We start from the raw sequence: 18,674 nt of genomic DNA on the forward strand, positions 1-18,674 counted from the left end.
GAGAATATAATATTACATGTGTCTGCATAGCGGCACCATCCGACTATCACACCGGCAGAACTGTCTGTAGGTTGATCATATACTCTTTTTTGATGCTTTACTATCATTTCAACTGAAAATTTTACATCCTTTGATCTTTTATTTAATTGTCCTGTTTAATTAACGTCACGATAGACCTGGAAAGTGTAAAGTAAAAAATTAATTGAATTTATTTCCTGTCAAATAATTACTAAATGACGTTTTGTAGCAAGTTTAATTATATAAAGCTAGTTACATTATAAATAACTATAATACGTATATATAATAGTATGTGTTATAACAGAGAAATTTAAGATTTTATTATTATTATTTATTAATAGAAAATACTGTTTTAAATGCATACTTCATATGTATCTAAATTCCATTTCTAGCGGAATAATCATCAAAGACTTATTACACCACTTTGAATTTGCAAGTATATCAAGCGTCTCTTGTAATATCTGAAAAAGTATATAACATGTAAACAGGGCACTAATTGCAAAGTAAGAAATGAGAAGTTATGTAATTTTTTTGCCTACAAAACATGTATCAATCACTATTATCTTTAGGTTACACATTCCACATATTAATTATCGTTAAAATTATAGACAAAACATATTATGAGTAATTGCCAACCTGTTTAGCTGGTATTACGACAATATTTTCAGTACGCCGTTGATTGATAAAGCAATCCAGGACATTAAAATTTATGTTAAAGCATCTTATATTTTCTAAGTTATTCGTAGCACTGTGAACAATAAAAAATTATATATGATAAGTGTGTTTGTATAATAAGAATAAAATATTGAAAAACTCATAAAATTATTAATCTCATATTATATTATACTTACTAATTTGGTTCCCAAATTATACATATATGAGAACAGCATAGAAGCTTTATTATAGTGCAACCAAGTCTCCTAGCTACACTGTGATATATTATAAATAAAACTATTTTGTCACCAAATTTATTTTCTAAAACCTGTGCCAAAAGTTAAAATATAACATAAATTCAAATAAAATACCAATTAAAATGAAATATATTTATTAGAAAAAGAGAGAAAATTAAGGATGTTTAGTACCTATTTTTAAAAATATAGGAATTTAATAAAATTTGCACAGATTGTTCTGATACATGTTCAGAGATTTATAAAAAAACCTAGAGTTTATTCACTGAAGCAATCAAAAGTTATAAAGATTTTAATTTGCAATTAATTTACCCGTCGATATTATTATAAATATAATTATTTTGTGGATCTAATTATAAGTAAAAGTATTAATATAATTATAAATATAATTATTTATATAAATAAGTATAAATATAATTATTTCTGTCCTTTTTAGCCATTAAATTGATACGATGACAGATTTTCTATCTTATAAAAAACTTGTGATCGTGTTGATTTAAGAGCTAAAATAGATAAAAATAATAATAGGAATTTATTCAAAATTTGCAAAAATATAGTTTAAATATAGAGGAAATATTTGATCACATAATTTTGGTCAAGTACTGACTAGTTCAAAAGATATTGAATATAATTTTCTCAATTTCGTCCTATTATCCGAGATGGCATATTATTTATTGTGAAAACGTGGCAACATAGCATTCAGCTGAGCCTTCTTTTGACATTTTAAATAACTTATCTTTTCATCTGAAGCTTCTATATACAAACGTGTAAAAGCGAGAAGCGACTAGGCCTCATATGTCAATTTGCAATTTGACCAGCTTATGAAAAATTACCATGTTGCCACATTTCTTTCTTCTCGGAGAAATGACAAATTATTAAATTTATCAAAGAAATAGTTAAAAATCTTCTATATTTTGTCATTATTCACTATTATAATTTTTATTCTGACATTTTAAATTACTCTGTACGAGTAAATTCTTTTATTTTTATATTTCAAATTTTATGCTGTAATGTCGAAATCAAAATACCGTCAATGATAAAAGTTTCTCATTATAATTTAAGAAACACGAAAATTCTCCGAAAAAAAGCAACAGAAGTTGGAAAATACATTTCTACACTCTAGCTATGAATAAATAATAAGATTTTATGGAATCTTTATAATAATCATATATTAAGATATATGAGAAAAGTATATATTCGTCAATTTCGATTACTTTTTGCTCCGATTATAGGTGCTAAACATCCTTAAGAGAAAAGACAAGAGAATACTTTTAAGGCTCCTGAGTACTCGCCGCGGAACTTCGATGTCGACGGTGGCGACATATAGTTCTGCCTCTTTCTCTCTTTTGGGAAATATGTCAGAAGCGAGAAATGACAGCCCAATTTATGTTGCGACGTAATTATTTACTACGTCGTAATTATTTGCTTTTTGCTAGTGTTGTAATGTGCAACGTATTTATGAAACTTGTGAAAATGGACGGCTGCCAAGCTGTGTAAGGAATAAACTGTGTAAAGTAACATTTTCCTCTTCTTTCGACAGCTGTCAAATCGCGTGTTTTTCCGCATTCCAAGGGTTCATTTCGGACTCAATTTACAGTTATTTATCAATTGTCATGAGAAAGGATTACCAGCCGTCCATTTTTACAAGTATTCTGAAGAGATTGGTAGTATTATTTCGTTGAAATATGTTTTTATTTACATGTCAGTCGCAACATAAATAGGGTGTCATTTCTCGCTATTTCTCGCTTATGATGTCACGATTTCAATATGGCCGCGGTGACTACTCAGGAGCCTTAAGATATGACGAACATATAGTCATGCTCACGTAATAATATGTTGGCCAGAATTACAATATATTATTATCTATACAGAAAAATTTCAAATTTACGTTTGTCGATTTGTTTGGTGTAAAGTTTAATGTGCCAAATATATATTCCTCGAGTGTATCCATAATCTGCGTTCCTTCCGCTTCGTCCCAATGATTATCAATGATATTGTTATTTTTCCAACAGGAAAAATTTTCAGCGGGCTTCCAGAATATCGAATGGTCGGGATATTTTTCTTTTAAGCATTTTAATACTTCTTGTACAATGTTATCTAGTGACTCATTTACACACGAATAATATACATACTTTTGTGGTTGAAACCATTGTGCCACAATAATAGCAGCACGTTCCAGAAGCTGTCCTTTTTCAAATTGTTTTTTAAAACTTTCCCACTTTTCCTTCGAAAAATATTGCCTCAGGTAATGAAACATTTTTATGTTGCAATATCTTTTCGTTAAATCGCCATCAGCTTTTCTAAAAAATTTACATTACATTTACTGTGCAAGAAGTATATAAATCTATATATGATGTTATTAGTAGATTTTAATTTATATTATATTTTACCGTGGTGAGATTGCGCAATCAAACTTTTAAGTTCATCCATAAAAAAAGAATTATTTATAAAATTCGCAGGATTATAAATTATTTCACTTAAACGTTCATCTAATTGAAATACTTGATTAAAATTTACAAAATTATCTATTTTGTTATTAAAAGCATTGTCATAATGTTTATCAATTATTTGAGACACGAAACTTCGTAATTGTCTCGCACATTTAATGCCCGTTTCCATAAAGTTAGAGTATATTTTATCCTTCATCTGTTCGTTGTTTTCACCTTTTGTTTCATCTTCGTTCTTCTCATTTTCCTTAGACATCTTGTCAAAAAGTTTCTTTGCAGAAGGCCACCAAAACTTATAATAACGATATTTTAATAAACTTTTGAAAATCACACCAAACAATGCTATCTTAACATTAATACATTTTTATAAAAATGAAATTTTTGTATGTATATTATTCAAAAGTATCAATCAAAATATCAATTTTTTCTATTACAAAAAATATTATATATATAATTTTTTTTCTCGACAAATTTTAGTATTAAACAATTTAACTTTTCTTTATAAATTTTAAATTATAAATAATTAACCTTTATATTAAGATCATACATATTAATTACAAATAAAATAAACAAAATTTTAATTATATAATAGCCTTGGTACTAAATATTATATAACAAATTACTTACCGCTCTCTCTATTTCAGACACACACACACATTAAATGTTTATATATTGATAAATCAGTAGTTTTTTCAAATAAATTAATGACCTATTAGAAATAATAAGATATTAAAACAAAATAATTAAATTAATAAAATAAATGCAAAATGTTAATATTTTGGATGCATTTTATATTTTTTTCTTTTACTATATATTATATTTTTTTTACTAAAATTAAGATAAAGCTAGAAGAAATTGTGTATTTTTAAGTTCGAGTAGATGAAATAAGATGAACATAATACTGTGTAAGAAGCAATGAGCACATTGTCCACAGAGACTTTGATTAAATTTATGTATCAATTTTAATGGTTATTTATGGGTTATTAAGAATTTTTTGATGTTTTAATAAGAAAAAATTCGCCTATATATAATTGCAAATACAATAGGTTTTAAGTTAATTTCTTATTCCGATTAGTGTTTCATGCACTCTTGAGTCTCTATGAAAATTTTCATGTTGATTATATAAATGCGCAATTTTTCCTATAAAGGTAAATTGCGTAAGCGTTAGGTAAGAGTGTTTCCCAAGGATTTCGTTTATATCAAAAAGAAAAAAAATATATATATTTAATCAATCAATTTCAAAATTAAATAAAAATAAAAAATTTTTTGTTTTTATTCTATCATTTATTTGAATTTTACATAAGAAATAACACAATATAAAATAATAATAATAATAATTATTATTATTATCATCATTATTTACTTTTTGTAGTAAGAAAACAATTTCTATTTATATTAATACAATTTTTATTTTCATCATTATTAATATTATTTTTATTATTATTAATTTTATTATTAATATTAATAGTGTTATTATTATTATTATCTTTATTGTTATTATTTATTTTTTATAATAATAAAACAATGTCAAATATATTTTGATGAAAATAAGTAAAATTTACATTTGTTTTCAAATGAAAAATAGTCTTTCAACCATATGCAATCTCTCTTACCTACATATGCAATCTTATCTACCGATTAGGAAGAGATTGAGCAAAATAAAATTACAACAAACAATTACAATATATTACCTTAATAAATATGAATTGGAATATTGTCCACTCAACATGTTTAGCATACCAAAGAGGATACATTTGCGAGGTGAATTAAAAATATTAATAAATATTAACTTATAGTGATTTTTTTCTGAATTGTGCTTAATCTCTTATCTTATACATTTCTTTATTCTGTATTGTAAAAATGCGAAGAAAAACTTGAAACCAAATGTATTGACATTATTGTCTTACTATATATCTCACCCACTTCCTTTCTTTTTCCACCTCATTTGCTTACTTCTTTATATTTATAAAACGTTAGTTTTTTTGTCAAATTATTTAATAAACTAGAAATAATTAAATTATTAAATTATTAAAAAGATATTTGCAAAATGTTAGTTTATAATAAGAAACCGTTTATTACTTTTTATTATATTATATTTAATACAATTATATTTTATATTATATTATAAAAACATTTAAAAAACGGGAAACCAAATAATGAAAGACACGCGCAAAACATAAATTGAGAACAAGTAACTTTAAAAATATTTCTTTTAATTATCACAGAAAATAAATTTTATTTAATTTAAACTAATACACTTATCACCGTTTTTATATTGTTGGTTAAAGCTTTTTTTAATCTTTTTGTTTGTTTCATTATATTATACTTTTATATATTTTATTTATTTTACTTTTATCGAAAATATTTTTTGTACATGTGTTTGCAATAGGATAATGAAAGGTTACTGAAATAAAATTTAAAAAAAATTTTAAAGTAGCACATTACGTTTGAGAAAATTTTTTTCCTGATACTTTTCGTATTTAACTGCCTTCTCAAATTGCGTACACGTACATCTAAAGTTAATAATATCTTCCATGCTGATTTTTATAACCAAAGATGATCGCAATCATTTCTTCAGGTAAATCCATAATTGAACCCATTACGAAAAAATTTGGAATACAGAAATAAATATAGAGTATTTTCTGATCGTCACAAATTAATTGCATATAATTAATTGATTCACTGTGTGATAACGAAATACGATATTCGCAGTTAACGTTTTTATGCATCTGTTGTCTTCGGGCAGCACAAATGAGTGACTACTGTATGCTACACAAATCTCCCACACTCTATTCTTTTGGATTGTACATTAGATTTTACATATCCCAGATTTTTTCGTCTTGCTAGCAATGCTACTGCGCCCCAATGCCAATGATTAGTGGAGAAAGAAACGCACAAATGCGCGTGAGCTTGGTATTCATTGGTAACTTTTTACATTTTTGTATACGTTTCACTTTCCACAATATCCAGTGTGTCTGTGTAGACCCGCAAATACTTTGTCCTTTTCCCTATTATCTCCCGACAGTTGTCATGTGACAAAAAGAAAACGAATATGACGGAACACATTTTCTTCTACACATGTACCTTTAAGATAGAAAAAGATAGAAGAATATAGAATTTCAGGATATCGCAATCTTAGATTTTAAAATAAAAAGAGACTCAGGCGGTAATATTAGAGAAACAATTCTGTTATACTTGTGTATTTCCTTTTTTAACGGACGGAACTAACAGTAAAAAAGCTTTTAAAAACTACCCACAGTGCGTTAAGGCTCCTGAGTAGTCACCGCGGCCATATTGAAATCGTGACGTCACAAGTGAGAAATAGCGAGAAATGACACCCTAATTTATGTTGCGACTGACATGTAAATAAAAACATATTTCAACGAAATAATACTACCAATCTCTTCAGCACACTTGTAAAAATGGACGGCTGATAATCCTTTCTCCTGACAATTGATAAATAACTCTAAATTGAATCCGAAATGAACCCTTGAAATGCGGAAAAACACGCGATTTGACAGCTGTCGAAAGAAGAGGAAAATGTTACTTTACACAGTTTATTCCTTATACAGCTTGGCAGCCGTCCATTTTTACAAGTTTCATTAATACGTTGCACATCACAACACTAGCAGAAAGCAAATAATTACGACGTAAGTCGCAACATAAATTGGGCTGTCATTTCTTGCTTCTGACATATTTCCCAAAAGAGAGAAAGAGACAAAACTATATATCGCCACCGTCGACATCGAAGTTCCGCCTCGAGTACTCAGGAGCCTTAAGGATATACCGAACCGACGAGAAAATTCTAGCGTCACTGTTACCAACATTGAAAAATGAACCCTTATTCAATGTGTTGGTGTATGTCTGTATGCCATTAGTTTGAAAAGAGTCACATGAAGGTCACGTGAAGGTCATTTTGAATTTCTTAAATAAAACACCCTATATATTTTTGCATATACTTGTAGCTTATCTTGAGAGCTTTCCAAAACACTATGATAAAATGTTTTTTCATTAAACACTTTTCGAGTTATCAGGCTTCAAAAGTTGCAATATTTTGACATAAAATACAAGATATCTTATAAAATATTCATTTCTCAATTATCTTACCCTAATACTTTTATGCACAGAATAATGAGACGAATCAATTGGCGTAGTTAAAACACATAATTATGTTAAAATAAAAATGTGTAACTGCTAGTTGCAAATTCAGATTTTTTCTTAAAGTGTAAATCGGTGAATTATTAGGCGTGAAAAATGACAAATGTTTGGACAACCAAATTATTCTTGCGTGCTATTCTTAAATAAAAAAATATTTCAATGAAATAACACTACAGGGGGGCCTATTATGTATCTATCTCTAAAGAAATGGAAATGTGAAAGTGAGCAATCCCCTCTATTTTGTATGTATTCACCTTGTGAAAATACAAAGATATTCCCGGGAATTTGCTCGTCATGAATTTTACATTAGTAAGAGAAAGATAGCAAATAAATTACATGCACAAATATATAATTTTCACCAATTATAACCTAAAATTTGTAGTTACATTGACAAAAGATCGCGATAAATAATAATAATATGGATTATGTTGTGGTGGCCCCTTTTTAAAATTTCCTTTACTATTATCCTTTTATTTTCACCCGAACAACCCGAATATACGTTCCCTACCGAAATCGGCATGTTCTCTCATGTATTTTAATAATAGCTTTTTTTACTCTTCAGAGAAATTTATTTTATTTATTGCACTTTAATAATTAATAATTAATTATACGTCTTTGGTGTTTCTTTTGGTTAGGTTTGCTAGTATTCAGTCGTCAAACCTAAAGTGTCAGACACATAACAATGCTAGTAATATGTCAATTGGCTCTAACAGAAATCTAGTGATCTCACATTTTCACTTACTAATTCCATAATAGCGGGAGAACATTCCCGTGAAATAAAAATGCGAAACGTGAGAAAATTTATCTAAAATACATAATAGACCCTCAGGATGTGTTTCAGCATACTTGTAAAATACTCCGAAAACTCAGCTTAGCGAGGAATATACTATGTGGAAGGAATATTTTCCACTTCTTTAGACAGCTGCCAAACTGCCTGTTTCTCCGCAAAAGTAGGCTTACTTTGACACTCATTTTACGGTTATCTCTTAACTACCAAGGAAAAAGCTTAGTTTTCGAACAATGTTACAAGTGTGCTAAACTGATCTGTAGTCTTGTTTCATCAAAATATCTTTTATTTAAAAATGGCACGCAAGAATAATTCGGCTGTTATTTTTCGCTTATGACGTCACGATTCCAATATAGCCGCGGTCAGTACCCAGGAATCTTAAAGTTGAAAACTTTAAACTTTAAGGCTCCTGAAAACTTTAAAGTTAAAAACCCTAAACTTTAAAATGCTTTTTTAATTTCTTGCCTACAATAATTTTTGCCCAAATGCAACGATTTGAAAATGGTCTAATTTTTTAAACGTAGTGTGCTTACAATCAAACGTTTTATCAAACATTATATCAATATTTGCTTTAATAAACTAATTTATTTTAGTTTTCTAAAAAGTTTATAAACTATTTATATACAAAGCAACGATAAAAGAGATTTTAAAATTATTTAATAAATACTATTTACAAAACGAATAAAAAATACTTAACAAATCGTGAAACTCTGTCATAGTTTGAAACTATTTTCCCTAATTATATAATTGGCTAAAATAAATCGCTTGCTTCTTATCACGTACAAGGTACAGAAAATATTCTCTTATGTATATATTATATAATCTTATTTTTCTTACAACAAGTGTCTGACATATTTTTTATTTTCATTTTACACAGATTTTTTTCAACAACGAGTTTTAAATATTCTTTAAATGTTACGAAAAGAAATAAAAAAAGTTTTGGAAGAGTTTCGAAAAATTCTACAAGGATTGATTGTAATACAAAGACGTAAAATTAGAAAGTATGCAGGTAAAAATATAAAATATATTGGTAGATATTATAATTGTATAAAGTAAGAAATCGTTATTTCTTCGTAATAAAATATTTGACCATTGATTCTTTTTTTTAATATCGCCCATCTCTAAAGTTTATACAAAAATCATATAAGTTCTAAGAAGTTAATATTTCTTTAGAAAATGTACACACATGTAACATAAATATTTTTAAAGTAATTTTCTTTTAAAAAAATTTTTTATCTTTCGGAAACAATAAAATTTCTTTGAAATTCATAATCGGGCTAAGAGAGTTACAGCAGATGTATACTTATATGCCTTTTGTTCTTCACACATGTCTCTGACATTGAGAAAAAATGGAAATCTATAAATTTTCTTTTCTTCTTATACTACGTTATTTTATAAAAATTATATAATTAATAACCTAACCTAACCTAACAACGGCATATTTTTGTTCTGAAAGTTGAGACATCGACAAAACGAAATCCTTCTTTTATTTTGTACGGTTGTATACTCGTTATATACATAAATTGAATCATAAAAAAAGTGGAAAAAATGCAAAGAATTTTTAAAAGAAAATTTTTTTCTGAATGATTAATGGTGATAAAGAAAGAAAAATGAACAGGGTTGGGTAGTAACTAGTTAAATAGTTAAAAGTTAAGTTAAAAAGTTAAAAAGTTAATAACTTTTAACTTAACTTAGCTAATTTTAAATGCCATAAAATTTAAACTTTACACTAGTTAATTTTAACTTAACTTGTTAACTTTTTTTAATATCAGTTAATAAATAATTTATTAATATCAAAGTCATATGAAAATTGATGATCGTAATATATAAAATATATATATATATTGTATATACATGTACACTGACAAGGGGATGATCAGGATTAGCTCCCTCTTTGAATAAGCTTGTGGTATGTTGTTGTCCTACCCTCCCACTAATTACGGTAAAACACTTTTTGATAACGCTCAAGCATTCACAAGAAAAATGAGTTTAAAGTTTCCCGTGCTCGTTATATACCTATTTGTAAAGAAAGATTTCAGTGATCAATCGTAGATAAGAGCGTAAGGCGATTAATTACTAATTATTGCACCGTACGTTGCAAGTTCGAAGTCTAGGGTTTTTTTTTTTAATTAATATTGTTATAGTTAGTGCAATGTATTTTTAATATATAAATTATTTTCCAATAGATTTGTTTAACATAGATGTATTTAACACATTATATAAATGGAAAGGAAAGGGAAGAATTAATAAAAATAATTTGGTATATTAGACATAATTTCATTTTATTTTACTTTTGCTATATTCGCTCTCGGAATTAGAAGATTCTAATGTTTTTTTTTTAACGTAGAGGAATATGTTCTGTTATACTACCTGAGAATTTGTTTTCTTTGTGCTCGTCTTTCAGCAGTTTGAATGTTAGCCATTACATTCTTTCGAGCAAAAATGTATAGGTCACTTTGATACGTTATAAGTCTAGGAAATAAAATCATATCGATCTCAATTTTTTTTTAATTTGCAAGGAACAGTCCAAATTATACAATGATTATTGTGAAAAAAATGATACTTGTGAAAAAAATTCATTCCACTCCGTGGAGTGCGTCAAACTGTGCCAATTTTCCGAGACAAAACACGTCCTTACTTTTGAAAAGAAGGCGGGAGGGGGGAAGAAAAAAATTCGAAATCTGACAAATGCTTCTAAGAGACTTCAAGAGCTTCAAAATAAAAAAAAATCTTTTAGATAAGACCATTTTCCGCGGAGTTATGATTATTTGAAGTTGAGTGAAATTTCGATAAAAATTTTTGTTGCGTTAATTTTGTTGCTCAGTATATATATTATATAATTATAAATTATATAAATATAATTTTACTATAATTCATAAATATATATTCTCATTATTTATTGATACTTTATGGTTGCCTTTGTAAGTTTACGAAATAAAGCGCGCGTATAGTGATATAGATATTTTAAGCTTATTTCTAAAAAATGCGACTTTGGAATACAATTTTATCATATATGGTTGAATTTGTCGTTAAATGAGCTATAAGTTTTGCTATTAGACAAATTTTAACATTTGAAAAAATTGAAAGAGAGGGGAGGGATTTCGAAAAATATGACATTTTTGAAAAGTCTGATTGCACAATTTTAAAGTACATTAAAAACCATAAAACTTTTTTTTATATCTCTTATTGTTTTGACGGTATTCGCTAGAAATATAAAAACCGATTTTTTTCAGTTCCATTGAGCATACACAGGGTTTTGTCATGTATTCTATAGGTTTAAGTGGGAATGCTTACTGGCATAAAACTGTGAAAAGGCACTTTAAGATCAGTCTGTTATAGGCAGTTTTCGGAAGAACACTCTTTTCTATATATATATATATATATATATGTGTGTTTCTAACAAACATTGTTAGAAAATTACAATATACATTTTTTAATAACATATATATTATAATAATATTATATTTAAATTATTACATTGTAATAGTTTTTTCCGACAAAAATCAAAAAGATAATAATAATAATATTTTAATTGTATTAATTTTAATATTTGAAAAGAATGAAATTCAATCCAGAACTGACATTAAAAGAGGAAAACATTATGTGTTATACTGAGCCTTGGTATACGAAAGAATATTTTGTATCATCTGGAAAGTCCATGGAAGTTAATTGTGGGTTTGGATACTCAACAAGATATTTTATCTTGCCAGAACTTGATGTAAAGTCGACAATAATAGGTATGTAATGTTGTAAAGAATATGTAACAATTTATTGACATAAATTTGTTTCTTAATTCAATTATGGCTTACAGGTACCGATAATTCGGAAAGTATGATAAAATATGCAGAAAGTAAATATAAAACCGACGAACGAATCGATTTTGAAGTTTTTGATATCCAAACCAAAAATTTATCTGAAAGATATATCGCAGAATTTGATAATATATTTTCGTTTCCCACTGTACATGCTCGTACTGATATTTGGTAAATATAAAATATATGTTGTAAAAAGTATAAAAGAAAGAGAGAGAGAGATAGAGAGAGAGAGAGAGAGAGAGAGAGAGAGAGAGAGAGAGAGAGAGAGAGAGAGAGAGAGAGAGACAGAGAATCAATTTTATAAAATATGTGCTTGGTAAAAGTAACTTTCAATAAATAATATTTTTATACATTTTTAAAAAATTTTTTTGGCGTAACTATTTTTAAAAAAAAATTTTGCCGACATTTATGTAAACAATTTGATATAATATTAATATTTTGAGCAACAAAATGCTTTATATCAATTGATTTTATAATATTATGTTAAATATTAATATTTTAATATTTTATTAAATTAAGATTAGATTAAAATTTTATCTTCAATAATATTACTGAATGCACATATATAGACCTTAATAAATTTTATTTATTTTGTTTGACAGTCAAGAATTTCAAAATATTTATAAAATGTTAAAACCTGGTGGATGCCTTTATATGTATATGGTTACATCTCACGATGCGTTTACATTATATAGACGAATGTTGAATCATCCAACTTATGGATTATTCTTCAAGGTATGTATTATTACTTTAAATATTATTTTGTTTATTTTTACTACGATTTTTAATTACTATTCTTATATTTACATGGTTTATAAAGGACTACATTACACCGTTTCATAATTGGACCAATCCTGCGAGAGAAGTAAATCATTTACTTAAACAAATCGGATTTATAGTTCAGCGCTCTAATTTTATGCCGTTAAGAAGATATAGGACAGAAAATCTTTTACGTAAGTATTCTTTTTTTAAAGCATATGTATAATTATGAAAATGATGCAGATTAAAATCAAATTTTGTCTTATACAGCGATTTAATTGTAATACGTAAACGATCCGACAATAAAAGTGCAAAATATTTTGTTTTTTATGGCTAGAATGTTTTAAGCTTAAAAAAAATATTATATCCTGTAACATTATTAAAGATAGCTCACCGACTCATTTTTGTAATTTAAAAGATGTGCCGGTCATGGTGTTCGGCCATTTTTTTCAACTTAAAACTGACTATAAACTTTCACTTGTAGTAACTTACTCTACTTTACGACTCCTCAAAAATTTGATTACTGTGCGCATCTCAAACTTGAAATAATTATAAATTACATTAATCACACATATTGTTCGCTTGTCAAACTCCAATCAATTACAATAGATAGGAGACAATAGTTGCACAGCAACTATCCCTTTCTCGCATAAAACATGCTTATACATTCTTATGATATAAATCACATATAACGATCTTTTGTCTTTCTTATCGAGAAGTCCGCCCTCGCATAAATTATATCAAAAACTTACCTAATTTGTTATTTATTTAGAAATTTTCATATAAATATAATTTTTATGTAAAAGTTATTTTTTATTCCAACAGCTTATATTTTATCTGGCCTGTCATTTATAAACAAGCTGTCACCTCAACAACAAGAAGATGTCAAAGATGAGCTCACAAATGAATTTAATAAAATGGAGAAAAAGTTTGAACAAATGTATCGTATGGTAGCAAAAAATGTCAATTTTGATATATATGATACGTTAAGTATTTACGCATGTAAACCACCAGTAAATCAACGTCGATTATTTGTGTACATGAATTAATATTTTTCTAAGTATATTCTCTACATTGCATATAGACCTTATTAATTACTTATGTATTACAAATTTATTAAGATTTTATGTTAGATGATTCAACATTCGTCTATATAATGTAAACGCATCGTGAGATGTAACCATATACATGTAACGCGCGAAGTTGGTCGAGCGGGTATAACACGGCGGTGTAAAATAAAATAAGGCGACGTTACATAGATATTAAAAAAAAAAAAAAGAAAATAATAAATGTATGTTGTCTTCTTCTCTCCCTCTCCCTTCATTTCCCACATCTAAAAAGGAAAGTCTCTCATATCCCGTTCTCCCCCCCCCCCTCTCTCTCTCTCTCTTCCATTCCTTAACCCGAAACTCCCTTACAAATTGCCCAATATTTTTAGGGACGCCCCACCCCTTACAGTCTAAAATTATTTCTGTCACTAACCCACTGCCCCTCATGCCCCTTGTCTATTCTAACCTCTCGTCTCATACATCTCCTTTCCCTTTGCTTACATTCCTCCACTCTCTCTCTCTTTCCCTTTCTCTCCTCTCTCCCTCTCTCCTCTCTCCTCTCTCTCTCTTCTTCTCCTGCTCCATTTCTCCATCTCCTCCTCTTCCTTTCTCTTCTCTTCTTTCCTCCTCTCCTCCTTCCTTCTTCCTCTTTCTACCTTCCTGCTTCTCCTCCCCCTCTCTCTCCTTTTTCCTCGCTCTATTTGTTTTCTTCTTCGTTCTTCGTCTCTCCCCGAATTTCCGTTCCTTTTCTCTCATCCCCTATAACCCATCTCTTCCTTCTTCTCTATCCTCTCTCTTTGCCCTCTTCATCATTTCCAATATTCCCCCCCCTCACTTCCTTATCCCCTCATTAAACTCTCATATCTTTCCGCTCTTCCCTCTCTTCTTCTCCTCTTCTTTTCTTCCTCTTCTCTCCATCCTCTCTTCCTTCCCCTCCTTCCTTCATGCCTTCTCTTCTCCTTACCGCTTCTTTCTTCTCGTCCTTACTAATTCTCCGTGCCTCGCGTTTCCTTTCAGTCCTCCTCACCATCTTTCACCTCCTCCCTGCACTCCCTAGTCCCCCTCACCTCACTCTTCGCCCGTTTAACTCCTCTCTACTTATCCATTTCCCTTTCCTTTCCATCTCTTCCCTTCTTTCCTTTTTCCTGTGCTTCTCCTCACTTGCTTTCCCTTCTCTCTGTTCTCTTTACCACTCACTTTGGAACACTCTTCTTCTCCTCTCTCCTCTCCCTTCCTTCCTCCTCTCTCTTCCCCTTGCCCCTCCACTATCCTTCTTTCCTCTTCTTCCTCCGTCACACCTCTTCCCTTCTCTCCTTTCTCTGCGTTCCTCCTCACTTGATTTCCCTTTTCTCTGCCTACTCAGTACCCGCATATAACCTCCATCTGTCACCGTCCACGCCTCTCTCCATCATACACTCCATCATCTTCTTCCCTTCCATCCTCGTCCGTCTCAACTCCCGCCTCCCTCCTTGACCCTTCCTTCTCGTTCCTACCCTCCCTCTTCCTCCTTTATTCCGCTCTCTGATATACCAATATAATTTTGATCTTAATAAATAAAAAAATATTTTATATAAAATTATATTAATTGTAATTTTTATATTTATTTATTAACAGAAAATTTAACGTAAAATGTATTATAAGCACAGAAAAAATTCGTAAACTTAAAATGTTATATAAATTTGAGAACAATTAATGTGCTTGCAAAATATTTTGAACTAGTTACAAGCAATCCATAACATATATAAATACTAGTTAAGAGAATTAACGATATTTAGCAATTGTTCTGTTTTTTTAAAGAATATTTTTTATTTTTCTCTGTTTTTCCATTTTTTTTTAATAAAAAATAGAGTGATCAAAACAATGTGTTTATTAGAAATAAATGGCATATCTCCTAAATAAAATTATTTTTTCGAGCAAATTGATATTTTTCTCTTTCTTTGTAGGGATATATTATAATCTTTTCTTTTTATATTTTGATAATTATTTACAGAAACTTACATGACACTTTTATTTTGACATATGTTATAGAGAATTTATTAATGAAACTTTTTTTTGCTTGTAACGAAAAAGCGGCCTTAACAACTTAACGTAAAAAATTAGTTTTTTTATGATTGCTCATTGAAGCAATATCATTACTGACGTCATTGTTGCGCTTATCATTGCCTCTAATAACGATGAAGCGATGATGACCTGCAGCCAAAATACAAAGCACCGAATGAGATTTCTATTCTATTGAATATCAGCGAAAACTCGTACAATTCCACTGGCGCGCCAAGAGTTAAAAGAAATGTCTTCCCACACTAATTGATTTCTTCATTTTCTTTCTTGTTTATCAATTATTTATTTATAAGTTATAAGTTAAGAGATCCTACTACGATTTCTGTCTTTAATATTTTCTAATTTATCTTTCCTTACCAATGTCTGGCTCTCTCCATGTCATGTTGATTTTCTCTTCTTGTTAAATTCTTTTTCAAAAATATTTAAATACTATATTATATAATTTTTATTGCATTAATTATTCAATATTTTATTTTATACACGTGTACTTTGCTTGTTTCAATGTATGTTTGTAAGAAATTCTTTTTTCAAAATATGCTCTTTCTTTTATCATTTTTTAAAATATGTACCCATTACAAGTAGACAATAGCCGAGAAGAAAATAAAAGAAAAATGTTATTTCTATAACCGTTTGGCTTTGAATAGGACTTCGATGCAGACCATAAATTCCTGACACGTTACTTTTATACATGTATCAATACTCTTGAGAATTATATTTTGTAATAAATTTATTTATAAACATTTAAGAAAATTTAAAAAAATTTAGAAATTAAAAAAAATATGTAATATTTTTAAAATTAATATTCATTTAAAATTAATTTTAATATTTTTAAAATTTAAAGCTCAAACATTTGTTTAAATATGCATTCGTAATTTATAATAATGGTATATTATTTTACAATAATGGTACCAGTCGCTCGGTTAAAAATCATAAATGAGTAAATATAAAAGACAATTACACAAAAATTTCATTAGTAAAAAAGATTTCTATAAAGATTTTTATTTTATGTCGTCAGTAGATAATTTTCTTTATCAGGCTAAAATATTATATGTATCTTTTAGTTAAATAATTCCACATTTATTACATTTTGCATTTGTAATGTTTGCATTTAAATCCTGTCATAAAAAGAATTCTTCCGTATCTTCAAGGCACAATAGAACGCTAACCCCTCGTTGTCTTTTTTTAGGCTCACAGAAAGGCAAACGCGGAGACGCCTGCCCCCCATTGCACATCACCCATGAGCTGAAGCAGTACAGTTGTATTTTATATATTTTATTACTTTGTTTTATTAATACAATTTTATAATAATGATGCACTTTAAACCTTCCTTGGTTAATAAGACACTTATGTGCAAAGAATAAAATCAAACTATATTGTAGTTATCGAAAATTAAAGTAAAAAACCGATCCGAAATTAAACTTGTTTAAAGTTTATTTTGAATTTTTAATGTAATATATTAAATGAATTACCCGAGAAACATTATAATATAAATTATATATAGTATGTATACTATATTTTTGTTTATATTCGGAAATATTTGATAAGAGCTAATTAAAATTCATCAATCTAATAGCGAACATATTTGTGTTGCAAAATAATATCACATGAATATAAAAATACACAGGTGATGGATGTATGACACAATTGAATAATTTTGTAAAGTCAAATAAAGTCAATTTTGAGTTAATTTATTATATTTGTAGATTGCTGAATATACGAATCTGAAATTTGTCAAATTTGACAAATTTAAAATAGTAGAATTAATATAAATATCAAAATTATCAATACATACATATATTGTGCATATATATAAATTTTATAAATTAAATATAGTGTAATATAAACATTTTACATATCCAATAATATTGTTATTTAATAAAATAATCATTTATCACCGTCAAAGTACTTGTATTTTGCATTAAGATATTTTATGTATAAACCTTCAATGTAGATTAGTATGATGTAACATACTAATCTAGTAATCAAATTTTTTATTAAATAAAAATCTGATTGTAAATTATAACGATATATGTAATTTTTTTCTAAGTAACTTCTGACGCAATATCTTAATTAATAATTTATTAATTTTAATATTTAATTACTTGCTCTAAAGATGGCCTAAAAAATCAGGCCAAAACGTTCGTTAACAATTTTATAATTTACATTATACTTGTTTGCTGCACGAACTAAATTCGTTTAGTTGCCAAAAAATTTGGTGAATTTAACAGTTGTTTAGTTCCTTGTGATAAGCAACAGTTAATTAAATCAAGTGATATCGATTTTTGCATGAAAAGTACCCAACTAAATTATTTTGTTCGAAATACTATAACTATTTATATATATATTTTAAAATATTTAGTTGTCATTTCAATATATTTATTTGATTTCCAAATATCGAGAGGACTAAACAATTTCGTGTTAATTAAAAAATATTGCGTATTTTTAAATAAATAATTTAGTAGGATCAAAAAAATTTTTGTTTATTCAAAGAACAGAGTTTATCAAATTTATTCTTTTAAAGTAACAAAAAGTTTCGCATTTGTTCAAATCATTTTGATAGATGGACTAAGTGCGATCGAAAAGAAACTAAATTTATTGTTGATAGACGTTTTTAAATTCATCAAATACTTAGTTGTTTGATGCATGATTTAGCTAAATATACATGTTATTTAACT

At 27.9% G+C, this 18,674-nt stretch overlaps 2 protein-coding genes across 2 annotated transcripts; one reads left to right on the forward strand and one right to left on the reverse strand.

Moving 5' to 3' along the window:
- Positions 1–2,772: 2,772 nt before the first annotated feature.
- Positions 2,773–8,503, reverse strand: LOC140674172 (uncharacterized). Its single transcript, XM_072907550.1, has 3 exons — positions 8,492–8,503; positions 3,317–3,665; positions 2,773–3,221 (listed from the first exon to the last, which is right to left on the reverse strand). The coding sequence occupies exons 1-3, from the start codon at positions 8,501–8,503 to the stop codon at positions 2,773–2,775; spliced, it is 810 nt and encodes a 269-aa protein (XP_072763651.1).
- A 3,450-nt stretch (positions 8,504–11,953) lies between these two features.
- LOC140674264 (juvenile hormone acid O-methyltransferase-like) lies at positions 11,954–13,964 on the forward strand. The gene is made up of 5 exons (XM_072907679.1): positions 11,954–12,055; positions 12,130–12,301; positions 12,736–12,868; positions 12,954–13,086; positions 13,718–13,964. Exons 1-5 carry the CDS (start codon positions 11,977–11,979, stop codon positions 13,939–13,941), a joined length of 741 nt encoding a protein of 246 aa, XP_072763780.1. The 5' UTR covers positions 11,954–11,976; the 3' UTR covers positions 13,942–13,964.
- The last annotated feature ends 4,710 nt before the right edge of the window (positions 13,965–18,674 follow it).

Source organism: Anoplolepis gracilipes, chromosome 15, assembly GCF_047496725.1.
Source record: "Anoplolepis gracilipes chromosome 15, ASM4749672v1, whole genome shotgun sequence".
NCBI classification, from domain to species: Eukaryota; Metazoa; Arthropoda; class Insecta; order Hymenoptera; family Formicidae; genus Anoplolepis; species Anoplolepis gracilipes.